At 40.4% G+C, this 22,922-nt stretch overlaps 2 protein-coding genes and 1 long non-coding RNA gene across 5 annotated transcripts in view; 1 reads left to right on the forward strand and 2 right to left on the reverse strand.

The window, feature by feature from the left end:
• Positions 1-14,138, reverse strand: part of xpo4 (exportin 4) — a 52,619-nt gene extending 38,481 nt beyond the window's left edge. For both annotated transcript variants that reach the window (XM_061792481.1, XM_061792480.1), the window contains exons 1-6: positions 13,951-14,138; positions 10,550-10,655; positions 9,526-9,667; positions 6,636-6,774; positions 6,432-6,548; positions 4,944-5,097 (exon numbers count right to left, since the gene is read on the reverse strand). In XM_061792481.1, the coding sequence (XP_061648465.1) occupies positions 4,944-5,097; positions 6,432-6,548; positions 6,636-6,774; positions 9,526-9,667; positions 10,550-10,655; positions 13,951-14,016 (724 nt within the window). In that variant the 5' untranslated portion in view covers positions 14,017-14,138. The remainder of the gene's footprint in view (positions 1-4,943; positions 5,098-6,431; positions 6,549-6,635; positions 6,775-9,525; positions 9,668-10,549; positions 10,656-13,950) is intronic.
• LOC133486808 (uncharacterized) lies at positions 13,367-20,131 on the forward strand. Of its 2 annotated transcripts, XR_009791131.1 has the most exons (4): positions 13,367-14,131; positions 18,772-18,848; positions 19,725-19,826; positions 19,932-20,131. It is a non-coding gene; the product is annotated as an uncharacterized LOC133486808 (long non-coding RNA). The 2 variants fall into 2 exon arrangements; XR_009791132.1 differs by lacking the exon at positions 13,367-14,131 and having other exon boundaries at positions 18,720-18,848.
• Positions 15,103-22,922, reverse strand: part of lats2 (large tumor suppressor kinase 2) — a 46,791-nt gene continuing 38,971 nt past the window's right edge. The window contains exons 7-9 of the mRNA XM_061792482.1: positions 20,913-21,095; positions 20,721-20,827; positions 15,103-19,375 (exon numbers count right to left, since the gene is read on the reverse strand). Of these exons, the coding sequence (XP_061648466.1) occupies positions 18,854-19,375; positions 20,721-20,827; positions 20,913-21,095 (812 nt within the window). The 3' untranslated portion in view covers positions 15,103-18,853. The remainder of the gene's footprint in view (positions 19,376-20,720; positions 20,828-20,912; positions 21,096-22,922) is intronic.

Raw genomic sequence — 22,922 nt, forward strand, 5'->3', positions numbered from 1 at the left:
GCACTTCAAAGTCTTAAATTTTTTACAAAATGGAGGGGGGGCCTTATAATGCGGCGCGCCTTATTGTGCACCGAGTTCGCAGAAGAAAAGCGGACGTGGCTGAGGACAGGGGAAGGACGCTAAAGCCACGCCCCCAGTAGGGATGTAGCGCCGGGGTGTTTTTTGTTTTTGTTTTTTTTACAGCTTTACTGACTGGGAGCATTTCCGGGGTGTGCATTGTGCAAAACAACATCGGTTTGGTTAAGGACCCCCTACCTGCCGCGAGAGAATTCAAGCTCAACGAATCCGTAGTTCGCAAGTGGAGGAAGCAGGAAAACGAGCTTTGCCAAGTCAAGAAGACGAAGCTGAGTTTTCGCGGAAAAATAAGAAAAACAAAACGCAGAAACAAGGCGAGGTGGAAGACCAACTCGAGCAATGGATTAATGAGCAAAGAATAACTCGGGGCTTGCCATCATTCCGGGAGGCTTGACGAACCGGTGGACATCGGTGTAAACAGAGCGTTCAAAGTGAAGTTGCGAGCGGCGTGGAAGCGATGGATGACAGATGGCGAACACAGCTTTACGAAGACTAGGAGGCAGCGCCGGGCGAGTTACTCCACAATTTGTGAATGGATTGTGGATGCTGGGCTAACGTGTCTGCTTGCACTGTTGTTTGAGCTTTCGCACGGCAACGAGACTGACTCGAACCTGGCGTGTTTGATTGAGAACTTGCCCAGCTGTTCATTTCGGATACAGAACATGAGGACTTTGATGGATTTGTGGATGAGGATTGATAAAAAAAATAATAATAATAAAATAACATGAGTACATTGTTAAATACTTCAATAAAGTACAACAGAACTCAGTTTTGCCCCCGCTGCCTTTTTAAAAACATTGTTTTAGCGTGCATGCGTGCTACCGTATGTTTTAAGCTAGCGTATGTTTCGCCAAGTCAAGAAGACGAAGCTGAGTTTCCGCGGGAACAAGGCGAGGTGACCTTGGAAGACCAACTCGAGCAATGGATTAATGAGCAAAGAACAGCCGGGAGAAGAGTCTCTACAGTCACTATTCGACTGAGTGCAATAACTCGGAGCTTGACGAAGGAACTCCAACCGCTGGACATTGTTGTAAACAGGGCGTTCAAAGTGAAGTTGCGAGCGGCGTGGGAGCTGTGGCTGACAGATGGCGAACACAAGACCAGGAGGCAGCGCCGGGCGAGTTACGCCGCAATTTGTGAATGGATTGTGGATGCTTGGGCTAACTTGTCTGCTTGCACTGTTGTTCGAGCTTTCGTAAAAGCCGGCATCATTTCTGAGGAGCCGCACGGCAACGAGACTGACTCAGACAATGACGAGAGGGAACCTGGCGTGTTTGATGGAGAACTTGCCCAGCTGTTTATTTCGGATACAGAACATGAGGACTTTGATGGATTTGTAGATGAGGATTGATCAAAAAATAACGCGAGTACATTGTTAAATACTTCAATAAAGTACAACTCAGTTTTGCTCCAGCTGCCTTTTTAAAAACATTGTTTTAGCGTGGATGCATGCTACCGTATGTTTTAAGCTAGCGTATGTTTTACCATGCCTGCGCCCAATAATACGGTGCACCTTATGTATCTGTTAAATACAGAAATAGACCCCGTAACTGAGACTGCGCCTTTTAATACGGTGCGCCCTATGTTCGTGAAAATACGGTACGTTTTGACTCTATAAATCATTGTATTTATTTCTATTAAGAAAAGTGGCAGTTATTATTCCTAACTGTCAACAAGTGATTGTGTTCATTTTATACATTGTTCGTGAACATTAATGATGCAAGACATGGACTATGTTTTGACTATGGATTATTTGTAATCCTTGTTTTTTTCTATTGTGCAAACTGGCAGTCATCAGACCCCCTTAAATTTGTCACCCTCTTATATTGCAGCCATTTGCTGAAATCATTTAAATTCATTTTTTTTCTTCATTAATGTACACACAGAACCCCATATTGACAGAAAAAAAACAGAATTGTTTAAATTTTTGCAGATTAAAAAAGAAAAACTGAAATATCACACAGCCATAAGTATTCACACCCTTTGGTCAGTATTTAGTAGAAGCACCCTTTTGAGCTAATACAGATATTAGTCTTTTTGGGAATGATGCAACAGGTTTTTGACACCAGGATTTGGGGATCATCTGGCATTCCTCCTTGCAGATCCTCTCCAGTTCTGTCAGGTTGGATGGTGAACTTTGGTGGGCAGCCATTTTCAGGTCTTTCCAGAGATGCTCAATTGGGTTTAAGTCAGGGCTCTGTCTGGGCCATTCAAGAACAGTCACGGAGTTGTTCTGAAGCCACTCCTTCGTTATTTTAGCTGTGTGCTTAGGGTCATTGTCTTGTTGGAACCTCAAACGTTTGGCCCAGTCTGAGGTCCTGAGCACTCTGGAGAAGGTTTTCGTCCAGGATATCCCTGTACTTGGCGGTATCCTTCAATTGCAACCAGTCGTCCTGTCCCTGCATCTCAAAAACACCCCCACAGCATGATGATGCCACCACCATGATTTACCGTTGGGACTGTATTCGACAGGTGGTGAGCAGTGCATGGTTTTCTCCACACATACCGCTAGAATTAAGGCCAAACAGTTCTATCTTGGTCTCATCATACCCGATAATCTTATTTCACACCATCTTGGAGTCCTTCAGGTGTTTTTTTTAGCAAACTCCATGCGGGCTTTGATGTCTTGCAATGAGGAGAGGCTTCCGCCGGGCCACTCTGCCATGAAGCCCCAACTGGTGGAGGGCTGCAGTGAAGGTTGACTTTCTAGAACTTTCTCCCATCTCCCGAATGCATCTCTGGAGCTCAGTCACAGTGATCTTTGGGTTCTTCTTTACCTCTCTCACCAGGCTCTCTCACGGCGAGCTCTAGGAAAGGTTTGGTCATCCCAAACGTCTTCCATTTAAGGATTATGGAGGCCACTGTGCTCTTAGGAACCTTATGTGCAGCATAATTATTTTTGTAACCTTGGCCATATTTGTGCCTTGCCACGATTCTGTCTCTAAGCTCTTCAGGCAATTACTTTGACCTGATTATTCTCATTTGCTCTGACATGCACTGTGAGCTGTAAGGTCTTATATAGACAGGTGTGTGGCTTTCCTAATCAAGTCCAATCAGTATGATCAAACACAGCTGGAGTCCAATGAAGGTGTAGAACTATCTCAAGGATGATCAGAAGAAATTCACAGCACCAGAGTTAAATGAGTGTCACAGCAAAGGGTCTGAATACGTATGGGTGTGTGATATTTCAGTTTTTCTTTTTCTATAAATGTGCAAAGATTTGAATAATTAATTTTTTTCTGTCAATATGAAGTGCTGTGTGTACATTAATGAGCCAAAAAATGAACTTAAATGATTTTAGCAAATGGCTGCAATATAACAAAGAGTGAAAAATTTAAGGGGGTCTGAATACTTTCCGTACCCACTGTATTTGCAGTCATTCTGCGTATTTCTTGTGCAAGGTGGAAGTTATCATTAATAAGCAACGAGAGGTGCAATTTCATTAATTATCGGACATGTACATTGTATGGAACAGTGTGACATGGACAACTTTGACTCTGTGGATTATTTCTAGTTGTGTTTATTTCTTATGTGCAAGGTGGCAGTTTTCATTAATACCCAATGAAAGGTGTGATTCGATTCATTGTAGGACACATTGCGGCATATATGAGTGTGCCATGGACTCGTTTTTTTGGAGGGGACTGGATTATTTCTATTTGTTGATTTTATTTCTATTGTGCAAGGTGGCTGTTATCATGAATTACTGGAAAGAGGAGCTATCAGAATAATAACATGACATGTACATTGCACACACGTCCCTATGTGTGACGTGGAGTGGTTTTTTTTTTCACTTTGTGGATAATAATAACTACAATAAGTTTCAACTGACTGCGGATGCAAACACGCACGCAGATGACTTTCAAAGTTTGTCTTTAAGAAGACACACACACACAAGCACTCCACGCATACCGAGGGGAGCCTGTATACGTTGGGCAGGCATGTCCGCACTAACAAACACACACACGCACACACACACACACCTCTTTGAAAGTGATCCAGATCCCATCAGATGCCAGGTTGGTTAGGAATCTCTCAACATGAGGCCAGCTGCACAGACAACACATGTGCACGATCGAGATGGACTACAAAGTCACCAGCATGTATACATTACTGGCCAGCGCAAGTACGCACATGCACACAGAAATTAAATTTATGTAAAATGTGTTCCCTTCTTCAGTGTAGCTATTATGATATATTATAGATGGTTTGAGAACATGTTTTGTTGTTAGTTTTAATATTTTTTAATATCATTGTTTGACACTTTTCATCCAAACCTAAGTAAAAATCATTTTTATTAAAATTGTACCAATAATTATTTTTTTATCTTATTAAAATTGCACCAATACTTTTTATTTGTATCCTGAAAATGTTTTTCTAGGTATAAAATAAAACATTTAATTCCAAACCATGAATGAAATAATTGTACCCTATATTTTATAAAAGTTTATAGAATTTTGTAAGTAGTTTTGAGATACACAATTTTTCTAAAACGACAATAATCTTAGCTTTTTAAATTATTATTATTTATATTATTAATAATAATAAACAAAAACACCATACAATAATTGTGGGCTTTCTTTGCTATTAATTATTTGGTTACATAATTTCATTTCTTTTTATGAAAACATATTTTTTCTTAAATTTTTTGTCAATTAATTAGATTGTTTTTCAAGGTATAAACAATGTAAACACATTTTATTTTTATACAACAACAACAAAAAAGAAGAGGTTTTTTTCTTCTTTGTAGGGATTCCCAGCCCTCATTATCAACGTGAAGACCACCTTGACAGATCCTGACACTTTGCCTAACTCGACTACTTTGGCCTGACTGGAGACCTTGTTATTAACTGCCATAAAAGAAAGGATATGATTAGGCGGCAGGAAGTTCCAGCTGAGCACCTGATTCGCCAACGCCAGGTAGCGCTGGAAGACGCAAGACATCTGAGCACTGAGGTTCTCCCGCCGACTGAACTCCTGCAGAACCTCCATGGTCATTGCGAAGATCTGCCGCAGACCCTCCTCCTGATACAAAACACAGTAAGAGTGAAGTTGCGCCACTTGGTGGCTAAATTGGTGAATTACAATCATAAATGCACAGAACAATCACAACCAATAATTGTAATTGTTGTTGTCGCAAAAAAAATTTTTTTAATTTAATTCCAAAGATAAACAAGCTACAAGCAACGGGAAAACACGAGAAACCCTTTTTTTTCCAAATGGATAACTAAGAAAAACTGGTCACCATTCATTAAAATGGTGAACCTAGAACCTTGATTCATGTTTGCCTGGGAAATAACATCATCCAGAAATGTACTGTGAAGAAATCATCTCATCTGTAACTCCTGTTTATGCCAAAGGGTCACTTGCATGTACTCAAACCCCTATCCTCCTGACGCCAGACCTGTGCAGGCCTGTTCCTCCTCGCGGGTTACGTTGTTCCCGTGTTGCCCTCCTAGGGCGGACCGGGCCGAGGTGTCTGCGGGCCCATTCCGGGAGCCCCGCCCTGAGCTCCAAGTATAAAATGCATCCTTGTTTTTTTAATTAGTCAAAATTGTTCTCAGTAAATTTGCTTCAATTGCTATCTGAAACACAAAAAATATCGTATAATATATATATAATAAATATTTAATCCATTCAGCCATCCATTTTCTGTACCGCTTATCCTCACTAGGGTCACGGGCGTGCTGGAGCCTATCCCAGCTAACTTCGGGCGAGAGGCAGGGTACACCCTGAACTGGTTGCCAGCCAATCGCAGGGCACATAGAAACAAACAACCATTCGCGCGCACATTCACACCTAGGGGCAATTTAGAGTCTTCAATTAAACTACCATGCATGTTTTTGGGATGTGGGAGGAAACCAAAGTACCCGGAGAAAACCCACGCAGGCACGGCGTGAGAACATGAAAACTCCACACAGGCGGGCTGGGTTTTGAACCTCGGTCCTCAGAACTGTGAGGCAGATGTGCTAACCAGTCGGCCACCATGCCGCTAAATATGTAATATATTTTTCAATTCAATAATTTGTTGTTTTTTAATCACCTAAAGTTAATTTTGCTTGCATTTATCCAAAAGAGAAAACTATTTTTAGGTTTTCAGTTATAAAAAATGAAAAATTATTTTCAAAGTACCATAGTGCCCACAAAATGTATTTTGTTGTTTGAAATATAAATATAAAAAAATAATGTATTTTCTGTCCAAAACTCAAATCTGTTTTTAAAGTATGATTATGATTTTGTTTGTTAATTCACTGTCATTTTATTTGACTGATGTACAGCACTTTGTCTCCACAGAGGTTGTTTTAAAAGTGCTCTATACTTTATTTATTTATTTATTTTAGCGGCAGCGAGACACACACCTGGAAGAGGCGTTTACAGCTTCCGTGGAACTCCATGCTCAGCCCGATGCTGCTGGTCTTGCTGGAGCTGGAGAACTCGCTCAGGAGCGCAGTCAGGATGGAGCACGCCAGCGTTTGCTACACCACAACCAAAGCACGATCAAACCAATGTTGTGCTCCTCCCTACTGGCCACCGGGATCAGTGCAGTGTGTGTGGTGCGTTACCACATTGGGGTTCCCGCTGCCGATGAGCTGTCCAACCTCCAGGAAGACACTTTTGCAGCTGACCGTTTTGTCGAGGGTACCACGCTTGACGATGACGGCCACAGCCAGTAGCATCTGCTCGCGCACGTACTTCTGCAAGCTAAAACGGCAAAAGGTTAACTTTTGGTTTTCTTTGGCTTACAGTGTTGATACTCCAGAAGAAGCAGCAAGCCCCTGCACTTTCATTGCCACCTTAAATACGCCCGTCCACCTTAACGCTTCTCCACTTTTATTTCCCCAATAAAAACATCTCTCCTCTCATATTTCCACCTTAAAAACATCTGGGGCCTCGTGTAGAAAAGGTGCGTACGCACAAAAACATGGCATACGTTCTTTTTCATGGCAAAGTTCAGCTATATCAAGAGTGAAATGATCGTGGAAATGTGCGGTGCCTCACGGCAACTTCATGGCTGACGCACACACGTTTCTACAGCTTTTGGTGCTTTGGAAAGACTTAGAGGTGATGCCGAGAAACTTATAATAAATCAGCACATCAGAGACCCGAACAATTAGCACTGATGAACAATTAATGCCCGACAACATTTGATTTCAACAATGTAAAAGATGCAAGGACTTGGAATTCATTTGTTAACCAGTGTATTTAATGAATCACTAATATTTGTGAGGACACCTATTAATTGAGCAAGGTGATCATTTATGCCGCCTGTTGCCCTCACAATCGCTTCTTGTGACTCCAGCACATGCACTGAAAAAAAGTTCTTTGAATTTACTTAATTTGAACATGTACATTGATTCTACATGATTAAAATGTGTTAAAATGACACTTTTTTTTAGGAGAAGAGGTGTAAATTATGTCATTTTAACACATTTTAATCATGTGCAACCGATGTATGTTGAAGTTAAATGAATTCAAAGAACTCTTTTTTTCCCCCACTCTGCACAGGTGCAGCAGCAGCCGGTTGTTGTTGTTGTTGCCGGTTCTTCCGCCGGTTTTGACCACACTTTGGCGGTGGGCAGCTGTCCTCCGCTTCACATCCACCTTAATGTCTGACCACTTCTTTTTTAGTTCAGTGTGTGCGGTGTTCCGACCCCACAGCATTGACAGTCGCATTAACTCTTCATTCGCTTGTTAACGCTGGAGGACAGCGTGCCAAAGGATTTTCTTGCGCACCTCCAATTCATTGAGCAACTACACATTCAGAAAAAACATTTTTCTTCCATCACCTTGCTCATTTTCCTTTTTTCTTTTCTGATCATGCAGAGATCAGGATCTCAGGTGCATGGTTCATTTAAATACGATTGACTTGATATGATGACTTCACACTGTGGTTAGGCCAGCCGAAATGTTGAAGTCAAGGCAGCTGCTACAACGATTGTTAATAGTCTCTTACCATGACATGCCACCTCTCCACCAACATGCTGAGAGGGCCAACTTTAAAATCAAAGCTTCATATATTACTCTATTGGACATCAACCTCAAACCCACCTCTCCACCTTTTATTTCCCCCTTAAAATTGCATTTTCACCTTTCCATCTGGATTTCCACCTTAAACACTTCTCTACCTTTATTTCCAACATAAAAACACCTCCTTTATTTTCAATGTAATAACACCTCTCCACCTTGCAACCAAACAGGAGAAAAAGTCTTGTAAATTTAACACATCACAGAGAAGAGTCTTGTTAACAAGTCTGACAATTAATGAATGGATAAAAAATAGCAAAGTACGTGAAATTAGGCTTCAAAATGGTCAAGAACTGAGACATTCTTTGAACTTGCAGACACTGTGGGCGTGTCGCTGAGAGCTCTGAAAATCCCACCTCTCCTGTCAATCAAATACACGTACCACCTTCACTCTCTCACAGCTCCTTTGCAGCGACCGAGATATCACACGCTTTCACGGGCTGCAGAGAAACAGCCGCTGAGCCGGCATAATGACTATAACCCACGCCGCCGGGACAATTTTCCCTCCTTTGAAATTCATCGGGGAACGCGCTTCTGTGGCCGCAGAATCGTACTCCATAAGCGGCCAAAGCCGTGCCACGCGCTCCGGTCCCCCCGGGGCGAGGAGGAGGAGGGAAGGAGACTGTGAGGCTAACGGCACTAACTCTGTTGTGGTGGACCTCCAGTGGCTTCTCAGACCGCTGGCAATGGGCTGCGGGGCGGTGGGTCTCATTCGTTTCGCGACTGCCTCGCAACACGTGTGTGGGTGCCAGACGCCAAGACACGTGGCTCACAAAACACATGACAATTCAAGAAATATATTTTTTTTCAAATTGTAGGCACAGTTTCATGGCCAGTTACACGCTATACTGGCAGAACAGGGTGAAGTTATTTATGAACAAGGAAGCGGCGATTGGTAGGCGAGGAGCCCCCACGATTGTGGCAGGCAACTGTGGCTGACGGCCGCCTGTAACGCAGCGGCGTTACAGGCGGCCGCCGTCAGCCGGCGGCTTTAAACTGCTGTCCGGCTTGCAATGAGCTTGGTTTGATGCTGCCTCGCTACACAACGTGCACGGTGCCAAACGCAAGACACGTCGCCTAAATAACACAAAACACATTACATTTCAGGGAAGATGTATTTGTTTCGAGTTGTGGGCAAAGTTTCCTGGCTAACTGCAAGCTATACTAGTAGAACTGGGTAAAGTTATTTATGAACAAGGAAGTGCAACTCCACTGAATGGTCACTGGATGCAATAATAATTTTTTTTTAAAAAATTAATAAAAAAATGCTCTTTTCTTTCCACTGTGAAAACATCTACCCACCTGTTTTGCCACCTTAACAACACCCCGCCACCTTTATTTCCAACTTAACATCTCTGCACCTGTATTTCCACCTTAAATACACCTCCAGATGTATTTCCGCCTTGCACACACTTGTGTTATCCTTACTTGGGTCTGTGCAGGACATATGAGAGCAGGAAGGCTCTGAGGGACTCTATGTTGGTCTTCTCCAGCAGAATCCACTCCCGCACCACCGCCTCCATGATGGCGGTGGCGGCCTCGAACAGCACGTAGTCCACTTTGCTGCTCTCTGAAATGGGGAGCACACACTTATCACATACACCCCTTCCCTTCAGACACAAACAACACAATTATCAAAACCTCACCAGAGGGCTCATTAGAGGAAAAATATCAGAAAGAAATACAAAGGAAAAATACTACTTTTTAATTAAAAAAAAGTACACTCTCGAAGTACACTAATATTATCTAAAAAAAAAAAACAACAGAAAAATTGTATTATGAGTTTTTAACTTTTTAACTGGGAAAAAATATCAGCAAAATACAACTAAAGACTAAAAAATTATACTTTATAGCTTAACAATGATAGTCTTTTGATCCTAAAAAATATTAGTTTTTCTTAAAAAAAACCTACAACTTTTGTTTTGAAAATATAAACTACAACCCTTTACCCTAAAAAAATACAACTATCTTAAAAAATTGTCTTTAAAAACATGACATAAAAAAAATTACTCATCTCAAAAATAAAACTTATTTGAAAAAAGACAACTTTTTCTTGATGAGTACGATCTTAAAAAAAAATGACTACCTGTGAAAAATACGACTATCTTAAAAATGCGCAACTTTCTGGGAAAAAAAAGTTTTTATCCCAAAAATAAGACTATTTTTAAAAAATGTCTCAAAAAAAGAAATACACCTATTCTCTGAGTTTTACATCTTTTTGTCCCAAAAAATACAACAATTTTCCCCCCCAAAAAAAAGTTTTTCCTTGAAAATATGTTGTTTTTTTAACCACTCAAAATGATTATTCATGAGCCGTTTGGGAGCCATTTGATATCCAAATTGGGATTAAGATAAAGTATGACCACTGACTTCAACGGTTATAGTTTTAGATTTTGCAATTTTAGTTTTCATGATTAGGTTTGTGTTCATCAACTCTAAACACCATGCTCACCTAAGATGTGTTTACAAATGGCGAAGGGCGACTTGGACTTCCTGAAGGAGAGGAAGATGTGCTCGGCATGTTGCCGTTGCTCTGTGCTCACCATCGACGGCGGTGCCTGAAAAACACAAAGTAGGAGACATTTGTCTGTAAAATGACGAGAATAACTTATTGTAACATCCATCCATCCATTTTCTGAGCCGCTTCTCCTCACTAGGGTCGCGGGCGTGCTGGAGCCTATCCCAGCTGTCATCGGGCAGGAGGCGGGGTACACCCTGAACTGGTTGCCAGCCAATTGCAGGGCACATACAAACAAACAACCATTCGCACTCACAGTCACACCTACGGGCAATTTTAGAGTCTCCAATTAATGCATGTTTTTGGGATGTGGGAAGAAACCGGAGTGCCCGGAGAAAACTCACGCAGGCAAGGGGAGAACATGCAAACTCCACACAGGCGGGGCTGGGGATTGAACCCGGTCCTCAGAACTGTGAGGCTGACGCTCTAACCAGTCGACCACCGTGTTATTGTAACATCTTGAGAATAAAGCTATAATATTTCACAAGCGGAAAAAGGCGTCGCTATTAAAAACAAAAACATTCTAACACACAAACAGCAACATTGTGAGACTTTTTACGTAGAACAAATGTTTTTTTTCCCTAAAAAAATTATCAAAATATGAAATCTTTAATTGTGAAAATATACAATTGTATACTTATAGTACTGCAACTTTTTTCTTGCAAAAAGTACAACTTTTATATGTAAAATAAATATGAATTCATTTTCATAACATGGGGGGGGGGGGGCTTTTCTTGAAAAAAATACTTTTTTCCTATGATTATTACTGCATCTATTTATTGTTATCATGTTACTGACCAAACCAGTAACTGAATCATAATCAGTTCATGTTCAGTTCAGTTCATAACCGGTAATTGACCTGTAGTTGAACCTGAAGCAGCCTCAGAAGTGTTTATCATGAATCAGTACCCAAGTAGCTCTCTGTTTCATAAATGTTGGGGAGTACAACATCACGCCCTCTGGTGTGATATTGCTTCATTGGTTTTGTTTAGTCAAAGGTGCCCTTCCATCAGAATCAATCATTTTCTGTTTTATGCATTACATAGTTCAAAATGTGTCAGTGAAATGGTTTAAGGTTGACATCTACGCGGTTTGTCGTCTTTGAACACCTAACCCAAAACCGCTTGCAAACAACAGGATTTGAGATCGCTGGCTGTGTGACGCAATTTTGGTAATTACATTGCCCTCCGAAAGTATTGGAACGGCAAGGTCAATTACTTTGTTTTTGTTCTAAACTGAAGACTTTTGGGTTTCAGATCAAAAGATGAATATTAGACAAAAGTTCAGAATTCTTTCATTAGCTTTCATTTCATGGTATTTACATCTAGATGCGTTAAAACAACTCAGGACAGAGCATCTTTTGATTGAAGCCAACTACTTTTCAAGGGAGCAAAGGTATTGGAACAGACATTATTAAATTAACTTAAAGTGAATAACATTTAATATTTGGTGGCACAACCGTTAGTTCCAATAACTGTATCAAGCCTGCGACCCATTGACTTTCCCAGACTGTTACATTCTTCCTTTGAAATGCTTTTCCAGGCCTTTACTGCAGCCTCTTTCAGTTCTTGTTTGTTTCTGGGGGTTTCTCCCTTCAGTCTCCTCTTCAGGAGGTAAAAATGCATGCTCTATTGGGTTAACATCCGGTGATTGACTTGGCCAGTCTACGACCTTACACTTTTTCCCCCTGATGAAGTCCTTTATTGTGTTGCCAGTGTGTTTTGGGTCATTGTCTTGTTGCATGATGAAGCTTCTCCCGATTAGTTTGGATGAATTTTTCTGTAAATTCCCAGACAAAAATGGTTTTGTAGACTTCAGAATTAATTCCCGTTGCTACCATCATGAGTTACATCATCAATAAAGAATAGTGAGCCCGTTCCAGAGGCAGCAATGCAAGCCCAAGCCATAACATTACCTCCACCGTGCTTCACAGATGAGCTTGTGTGTTTTGGATCATAAGCAGATCCTTTCTTTCTCCATACTTTGGCCTCACCATCACTTTGGTAGAGGTTAATCTCAGTCTCATCAGTCCATAAACCTTTGTTCCAAAATTTATGTGGCTCATCTCTGTACTTCTTTGCAAAATCCAATATGGCCTTCTGATTCTTTTTGCTGATGAGTGGTTTGATACCTTCACCCCTGCCCTGTAGAGATTGGCGTTGATGTCACTGACTGTTGTCTTTGGGTGTTTCTTCACAACTCTCATGTTGTTTCTGTCATCAACTGTTGTTGATACCCTTGGCCGACCTGTTCGATATCTGTTGCTCAGTACACTAGTAGTTTCTTTCTTTTTCAGGACATTCCAAATTGTTGTGCAATTGTGCAATAGCTCTGATCGATTTTCCCTCTTCTCTCAGCGTCAAAATGGTTTGCTTTTCCCCCCATAGACAGCTCGTTGGTCTTGATGTTTTCTTGACAGCAAATGCAGTTTTCACAGGTGAAACCCAAAGCCAAAAACAAGCACTAATGTTTAAGCAATCAATCTAAAAGACACCTGAGAAACTACAAAGACCCATCAGTCAAGTTCCACTGCTTTTGCTCACTTGAAAAGTAGGTGGGTTCAAACAAAAGGTGCTCTGTCCTGAGTTGTTTAACATATCTAAATGTAAATACCATGAAATAAAAACTGGAATTCTGAACTTTTGTCTCATATCCATCTTTTGATTTTCAATCCAAATTTCTTCAGTATACAACAAAAACAAAGGAATTGACCTTGCCGCTCCAATGCTTTTGGAGGGGACTGTAGCTAACTTGGGGTGTTGCTTGTTTTGGCTGAGTGTGGCTACATAGTTAGCTTTAGTAGAACTACATTGCTAGGTAGGGGTGTACTTGGTTTGGGTCCGACAGAAGAGGTTGTGAATACCAGGGAAGATTCTGGAGACCACACAGTTAGCGTTAGGGTGCTCCATTGAAGTCTGGGAAGCTAACTGGCTAGCCTGGGAGCGCCTACACGTTTAACCCGGGAATGAAGTGACTACTCGGCTTTGGAAGAGAGTTCACTCGGTCGTTCGTGGTGGTGGTGGTGGTAGTAGTAGTAGGGTGCTGTTGTTGGTTTTGGAAACTTTGACACTAACGTGGTACCGAATTTGTCGAACAACCGGGTATAGCTCGGCGGTTCTAAAGGCGAGCGGAGGCCGACTATCGATGCCAATATTGGGGTTGGAATAAGAAAGGAGGAGAACAAGAAGAAGCTTGGCCACGCAACGCTCCGATACAAAGTGTGGCCATTAAAAGAAGGCAATAGCGAACCCTGGCGAGACTCCCCTCGCCTCAGGACGTTCGAGTTCAGCTATCGAGCGTCACGTCGGCCGCGAGGAACGCATGTCACGTCTCACCATTAAAACTTTGGCAGCACTTTCCAGCTGGCTGATGACTTCTGCCGTACCGAGCGCCGCCATCATTGATGCCGGGCCCTCGAAGATGACGCGATCGCGGTTCACGGCATTATGGGTAACACACTTCACACTTCAGCCCTCCCCGAGGAAAACAAAACATTTCACCCCCGGCCGCATGCAGGTAAGCTGTGCTAACTTATAACTACATAATTAGCTCACCGATAGCGGGTCAAAGATTTGATAAGACATTGAAATGATGTACAACGCGGAGAGTGAAACTGTAAACTATGCCATTTAAAAACAACGATTGTGAACGTGATAGCATAGACGTGTATATATAAACGCCGCCTTGTGTGGTATTATCTCATTTCTGTAAGACGTCAGCACGTCCGCCATATTTGATGTGGCAGATCCGTCCGTAAAGCAAGCCAATGCACTGAACTTCATAAAGTGGCAACGTACGTGTACAAACTCATTCTCTCATTTAGCCATTCACACACACAGACAAATATATTTGGGGAAACATATAGACACCAAAAACAAGTCATGACGTTTTTAACTCTGATGATTACATATATACATTTTTACTCCCATATAGCTACAAAATATTTTAAAATTATGGTTAAAAGACAAAAACTTTATTTAAAAAAAAAAACTGTTGTAAAACAACTATTAACAACTCCCACCAAAAAAACATTTTACAAACTGCTTTAAAAAATCTAATATTGTAAATAAAAACAAAAACTGTCCTAAAACACCAAATATCTATTTAAAAATAAAAGTACTAAAACACCCAAATAAGAATGGTCAAAAAAAGATATATTTTTAAAAACTGCAATAAAAATATCACTTTGATTTCATTTATTTGCCACATGTATGCATCAAGTGAGTACTTATATTAGCATTTTGAATGCATCATATACTACTGCATTAGCACTTAATGAGAAAATTAGTTAATTTTATTAAAATGGCTTTTGTTATATGAAAACGTGATATGGCAAATAGTGCAAATTTTTAAATTGTACTGGAACAAAAAGAAAATAATTTCAGTTCCATTTCATGTGTGTAGTAAAACAAATCTTGATTTTATATATCTTAATACAAAATATGGGACGTGTTGATGAGCGTGCACAAAAAAAAAGCAGTCAGGAGTCTGAGTGGGTTAATTTAATTTATACATAACATTTGACACAAAAAAGACCGCCGCATCAACAAAGTCTCCGTTTATACACGAATGTAGAAAAGAAAAAGTAACTTTGCTAGTAATAATAATAATAATGCATACAATTTCGGAGAGCACAGTGGGAAGAAAACAAGGTGACGTGGGGAGACGGGAAAGATACAAAAAAATATGTATATCTGTATAAATATAAATTCACGATTAATATACATTACACACGCTCCTTGGGGGGTACAAATACATACAATTAAAAGAAAAAAAAATCAGTCAATGATTGTCAGTCATCACTTTGTAACTAAAAAAAAAACACTCACACTCCATTACTTATAAAGCTTTTTGTTGTATTTTTAAAGGGCCAGTACGTCTTAAACATTTAACCCCTGAGGTTTTTTTTTTTTTTTTTTTTGGGACTGCAAATTTTTTTTAACTCTCCTTTCTGCCCCTGTAACAGTCAGACAAGTATAACAACAAGTGCAGTAAATACAAAAAAGAAAGGCCACAAAAAAAAAAGGAACACAATGGTGGTGTCGGGATAGTTCAGCTGGCTTTAAAACACACACACACACACAAAACGCACATTTCATCAACCAAATAGTGTAGTTGCCCAAGTGAAAATTTAACACTTTCGGATACAAGAGGAAAAACACAATTTTTAAGCAAGTACATTGGTATTTTTATTGATTTGGTAGCAGTAAGTTAAAAACAACTTGGGCAGTTTTGCTATTTTGGTTAACAATTTACAGTCATTGTCCAAGCACGATAAAGTTACAAAAATAATAATAATAATGGACACACCACCTCATCCTGCTAGTCATACGTAAGGAATTAGTCGGGAATACTGACAAAAAAGGTCAGTTGCTTCTGCAGATTGTCAACCACTGTTCTCAAAACGTTAAAATAATGATAAAACCGCTTCACTTTACAATGGCTTTGTGATGTATATGAAACAACTATCCATCAAAGAAGGAGTATTTGGGCCACACATTAAGAAAAAAATAAAATTACGAGAAATTAGTTGGAAAGTTGTGAGGAAAAAAAATTAAAAGTTACATGGTAATATTACAAGAATAAAGATATGTGTTGACAGTTAAGTCATTAAATTCCAAGAATTAAGTTGTGGTATTACAAAAATGTTGTAATGTTAAGAGACTAAAGTTGTAATATGAGAAATTAGTCGTATTTTTAGAAGAAAAACAGTCAATTCACAAGAACAAAGTTGTAATGCTATGAGAATAACGTCAAGAGGATAGAGTACTAATGTTGAGAATGATGTCATAGTGTTATGAGAAGTCGTAATGTTATGACGTTGCCAGGTTACAAGTAATGAAAGTTCAGAAAAAAATTACAGAATTAAGTTATAGCGTTCACAGAATAAAAAAGCTGTAACGTTACGATAGACGTAAAGTTCAGAAGAAAAAAAATCAAAATAATACTAACATTACAAAAAAAGTCATTACAAGAATTAAGTCAATGCTGCAAAAATAGCTGTATTATTCGAAGACAAGTTCTGATGTTTTCAGCAAAAAGTTGTAAAGTTGCGAAAATAAAGTTAAGTGAAATCTACGACTAATTACAAAACATTACAAATTTCCTTGAAAAATTACAACCTTATTCTTGTTAAACTAGGCATTTTAATTAAGTTTTAAAAGTTTTTCTTGCCCTTTTCATCATGATTACTTCATTCTTGATGAAATATTTTTTACGTAAAATGACTCCATATTTTTGTACATTTACATACATTTTTTTCTTGAAAGATAACCACTCAGAGCACTGATTCCCCCCATAATACTACGTCGTCTTAACATTGTGACTTATTTTTTGAAAAAAACTTTAGTAATGCTATGACATTATTCTTGTAATATTATGATTTAACATCACAGTAAAACTTATCTTTTTGTAAAATGACACCTACTTCATTTTCATAATCACAACTTTATTCGCGTCACATTTTGACACTGACAATAAGGATTTTCATGATTTCAGGATGGGGTTTTTTCCTAGGTAGTGTGGCCTTTATACTCCTTGACAATTTTGGGATATCCACTCAAAACATATGTTTCAGATCAACTAACAAAGCCCAAAATTACCCCCCCCTCGCCCCCCCAAAAACAAAGCGTTTCTTTCTTTTCAAACTTGCCATAAATCCACCGCATGGCTTCTCTGAGAGCTCAGCCATGCTGCATTCAGGGACCAGCCCTGACGTAGGCCAGGTAAAGCTCGGCCATCGACGTTCCACATTCATCATCACCATCGCGACAAAACAGGTAATAATGATTACGGGTAAATAATACTAATAAGCAGCTTGTCGTAAGTAACGCACATGCACGCACGCACACACACACAGTATACTGTATATACTGTTAGTGTATACTGTACATTGTATATAAAGCAATACGTTTGTACATAGCACTTCAATACTTTCAAATGGATAGTGTTTAGAAAAAGGACATTATTGTATTGCACTTAAGTCAAATGCATGCGTTTTGCTGCGTTTTTTCCTCTTTCTCCGCTTAGTTTCCTTATTTTACTTTTTTTTAAAAATGTGTATATATATATATATATATATATATATATATATATATATATATATATATAAACAAAAATGAGACACAAAAGTCTGAAAATTTTTTTCTTGTATAATTACAGATTTTTTTTCTATAAAATATTCAAAAATTGCCAAAGATGGAAACTTAATTTCAGTGTAGGCAAAAAGTGAGAAAATTACAAGAATATAGTGAGGTCAGATTTTTATCAAAAAAAACAAACACTTTTTTTTTGAAAACTGTTGTATATTGCCATTTTTTTGTCATGACCTTTTTGGTAAGTTTTCTAAAATTACATAACATTAATTTAGGAATTTGTTCCTTGAAAAATAATTTCTTATAAAATTATGGATTCTCACAAGCTGCGCCCCTTGGTAAACGACGTAAAGAGACGCCAAAATTGGTAAAAATTCACAAATGTGAAGAATTTCAACGCAGAAAAAAAAGTTGGAATACTACAGCAATAAAGAGATTTTTTTCCCCCTCTAAAATCATTTAAAAATTGGTAAATTCCTGGAATTTCAACAGATAAAAAAACAAAATTACAAGAATTAAGTTGAATTTTCATTTTTTTTTTTTAAAGAAAATTTGTTGGGGTTTTTTGTTATTTTACATTTACAAAAAAAGACCTCGAAAATATACCACTTATTCTCATAAAATTAGGTGTTTCTTTTCCTTCATAAAATTAGGGATTCCGACAAGCTGCCCTGCCCTATATACCGCAAAATAAGTGGGTATGCAATCCCTTGTCTTTCAGATAGTCTGTGGGGAATATATATAGTGTATTCTAAACATATCTAAACTTCCCATGGAGAGTGTCCAGCTTTGAATATGTCCAACATTCCCCTCCTAAACTTCCCTAGAAATTTGTCACCCCTTTGTGAGTCGCTTTGGTTCAGTCCTACTCCCATGCCCACCCTTCCCGATGAACTTACCCAACTCCCTCTTCACATTTCAGTTTAATAAAAAAAAAAAAAAAAAAAAAGCGCTTCATCAAAGTCACTTTGCCGTGTTTCAGTCGTGTAAGACGAAAGAAAGGAATGGAAGGAAGACAGGTGCTATCGCTTGGGACTCCTGACTAGTTGTCATTCTTACCAGACTCGTCAAGTGGCAGCTGGTGCTTGTTGGTCCCGTGCGAGGAGGGCGTCAGTCCAAGGGGAGTCCATCAGTGACAGGTGGTCTAAACGTACACCGGCTCACATCCTTCCCCTGCTTCCTCGTCGTCGTCGTCGTCGTCGTCTTCTTCGTCCTCATCCTCTTCCTCAGGGCTGGGCGGCCCCTCACCACCCTCCAGGGGCTTGGGGTAACGGAAGGGGCAGCCGTTGTCGTCGAAGAACCTGCGGAAGGTGAACTCGTAGAAGGCGTGCTCTGGGTGCTTGCCGTGGGGCGAGCATAGCGCGTCCAGGGCCCGGGTGCTGTCCCCGCTGTCGCTCCAGGCCCCGGGGCTGCCCTCCTCATCCACCGGGTCAAAGTTGGATGTGTCCATGGGGTGGGCGATCTTGGGTCGGTAGGGGGCGGGCTGCTGGCGGAGGTTGCTGGAGAAGTCCACCTTAGTGAAAAAGGGGTGCGCCTTGATCTCGCCAGCGCCGTTGGCACCCAGGCGGTCCTGGGCCGAGCAGCAGAGGCGTCCAATGATATCCACGGCTTCCGGGCTTAGTTTGACTTGGGCGGGCACCTGTAGCGTACTCTCCCAGTTGATTACCTGGACAAACGACAAATGAGTGATTATCCTGTGGTGTATGTTAAGAGCAATTATACGAGTAATCATCCTGTGGTATGAGGCGTGTTAAAAGTGATTACCGTAATTTCTCATGGATAATTCGCTCGCTACTATAATGTGCACTCCCAAAGTTGACCTCAAAAATTAAAAATTCCACCCATATACACCCATGACATTCCATCAATCCATATGGTTATATGCTAATAAAGTAAATGTGATCCACTTTTAATTTGTATTTTAATCCATTCTAACCAGAAATATTACTAATAGTGAGATTTAATTGCTCTTTAATAATGTGATTTTTATTATTATTATTATTATGCTACACCAGGAGTGAAAGTGATTGAACCCCGGTCCTCGGAACTGTGAGGCTGACGCTCTAACCAGTCACCCACCGTGCCGCCGAAATGGCCAATAAAAATGGAAAAACACTGTACGTAATATTTTCCTGGAGGATGCATTTGGGATTAGCCTTTTAAATTGGTAATAGTGAAAAATGAAGTGAAACAGACAATGATTTTAGTCATTTCTTTTCCAGAATGAGAGAGCCTGAAGAGGAGGATGCTATTCATGTGGCACAGCTTGAAGCAGGCACCAGGAGCCGGTGAGGATGGGCCTGGCTCAAGTTGGAGGCCAAAACAAAAAAGCAAAGAAATGCAGCAAATTTTATTTTAATCTTAAATTTGTACATCAACATGTACTTGCGTGGTATAAATAAATGTTTCTCTGCATGAAGAATCTTTTATTTTTCCTTATTGTACTCTTCAGTCTTCTAGATTAGTTAATTTATGTTAAAAAAAAATACATTAAAAATCTCTGTGGGGGCCTGGGGTATCCCACCAGACCCCCCCCCTACAATATTTTTTTTTTTGGTCACCTTTTTCATGCCATTGGTGTTTGCAGGTCTGTTAGAAGACAGTCAATTGCTAATCCTTGTGTGTGTGGTCAACCGATTTAAAAAAAAATAAAAATAAATCTTATGCAGGGTAACATCCATACCGACTACTGGGTCGAACATTATTGAATGTCTCCACAAGATTATGCTGAGCGATTATCCGGTTGGGGTGTGTTAAGAGCGTTTTTATTCCCTCCCTGATCTGAGAGGAAACAGTCCGGGCCGGCAATCGTAACTATTTAACTTGTTCAATATTTACAAAGGCAAATCTTTATGGGTGTGTATTCATTATTTTACTGCGTTAGCGTATGTTAGTGATAGAATACGACAGGTTCTGACTTAAACACAAATCTTGGTTACATTGCAGCTATAGGACCGGAACTGGCCGAGCGACAGTCTCCCCTCCTACTCTACCACGTTACATATGCCCACCTTAATTTGAGTCTCTGTGGGAGTGGGTGCCAGGAAGGGTGGCTGCCCCACCAGCATCTCAAACAAGATCACCCCGACGCTCCACCAGTCACACAATTGCGTGTAACCTAAAGACACACAAAACGACCCATCAATCAGTGCTTCAGTTACTGTCACCGGATGAGATCGGTAATCACGTTCTGGCGGTCCCACCTTTGCGCAGCAGCACCTCAGGGGCGATGTAGTTGGGGGTCCCCACCAGCGAGTGGGCCAGGCAGCGCTGGTGTTGCCGATTGGCCTTCTGTTCCAGCGTCATCAGCCGGTCACCACAGCGGCAGTTAGAAACATCATCCCAGAAATCGCTGGGCTCCATGCTGTCCTGTCTCACGTGGCTTCCTGCACGGAGGGGAGGGGCGGGAGGGGGCAGATAGAGGGAGGTAAATAACCAACCAACCATAGGTGGAAGTCACATGGTCTCAAGTTTTAACCAAGTTTCAATCAAGTCCCTAGTTACTGTGGCAAAAAAAACATGCAAGTCGGGTCCCCACTAAATTTCAAGCAAGTCAAGTCATTACTAGGTCTGAAATGATTCATGGAATAAGTTGAATAATTAGTAGAGATAGACCAATATGTTTTTTGATGGCCGATACCAATTATTAGTCGTCAAGGAGCCTGATAACGGATGTTAGGGGCTGATGCTCATTTCCAGTAAAAGGAAAAATATTGGGGTCACAATTTAGAATAAATAAAACACTTAATTCAAAAGTCTTTAAGCATATGTTTATTAAACCACTTTACAGATTTGCAATATGTTCTTTTTCCTTTTTTAAATCTTAGATAATAGACATCTTTGTTTTAAAATTCTAACAAAAAGTGCAGGGAGCGCCCATGCCCACCAGCATGTCACATAAAGTTAAATAGCTCCCTAAAGTTTTCTCCAGTAAATACAGTTTTCCAACATTTCAATACAACTGAAATGTTAATTTTCACTTATCTTTGTTTTAGGTTTAAACAAAAACTACAAGGATTTTCCAGGGTCAGCAGCATCTCATACAACCTCAATTCCAATCAAGTTGGGATGTTGTGTTAAACAAAAACAGAATACAATGATTTGCAAATCATTTTCAACCTATATTTAATTGAAAACACTACAAAGACAAGATATTTAAATGTTCAAACTGATAAACATTATTGTTTTTAGCAAAATCATTAACTTATAATTTTATGGCTGCAACGCATTCCAAAAAAGCTGGGACAGGTGGCAAAAAAGACAGAGAGTTGAGGAATGCTCATTAAACACCTATTTGGAACATCCCACAGGTGAACAGGCTAATTGGGAACAGGTGGGTGCCATTATCGGGTATAAAAGGAGCTTCCCTGAATTGCTCAGTCATTCACAAACAAAGATAGGGCGAGGTTCACCTCTTTGCGAAGAAGTGCGTGAGAAAATAGTCGAACAGTTTAAGGACAACGTACAATTACAAGGAATTTAGGGATTTCATCATCTACGGTCCATAATATCATCCCTCAGGCAGCACTGCATCAAAAACCGACATCGATGTGTAAAGGATATCACCACATGGGCTCAGGAACACTTCAGAAAACCATCCATCCATTTTCTGAGCCGCTTCTCCTCACTTGGGTCGCAGGCGTGCTGGAGCCTATCCCAGCTATCATCGGACAGGAGGCGGGGTACACCCTGAACTGGTTGCCAGCCAATCGCAGGGCACATACAAACAAACAACCATTCGCACTCACATCCACACCTACGGGCAATTTAGAGTCTCCAATTCATGCATGTTTTTGGGATGTGGGAGGAAACCGGAGTGCCCGGAGAAAACCCACGCAGGCACGGGGAGAACATGCAAACTCCACACAGGCCCTCAGAACAGTGAGGCTGACAGTCTAACCAGTCGTCCACCGTGCTGCCCTTCAGAAAACCAATGTCAGTAAATACACTTCGGCGCTACATCCGTAAGTGCAACTTGAAACTATGCAAAGCAAAAGCCATTTATCAACAACAAACAACATGGACGCAAAGTTCAAAAGCCAGCATCTGTTATGGTATGGGGCTGTGTTAGTCCCAATGGCATGGGTAACTTACACATCTGTGAAGGCACCATTAATGCTGAAAGGTACATACAGGTTTTGGAGAAACATACGCTGCCATCCAAGCAACGGCTTTTTCATGGACGTCCCTGCTTATTACAGCAATACAATGCC

This window comes from Phyllopteryx taeniolatus, chromosome 12, assembly GCF_024500385.1.
Source record: "Phyllopteryx taeniolatus isolate TA_2022b chromosome 12, UOR_Ptae_1.2, whole genome shotgun sequence".
Taxonomy (NCBI): Eukaryota; Metazoa; Chordata; class Actinopteri; order Syngnathiformes; family Syngnathidae; genus Phyllopteryx; species Phyllopteryx taeniolatus.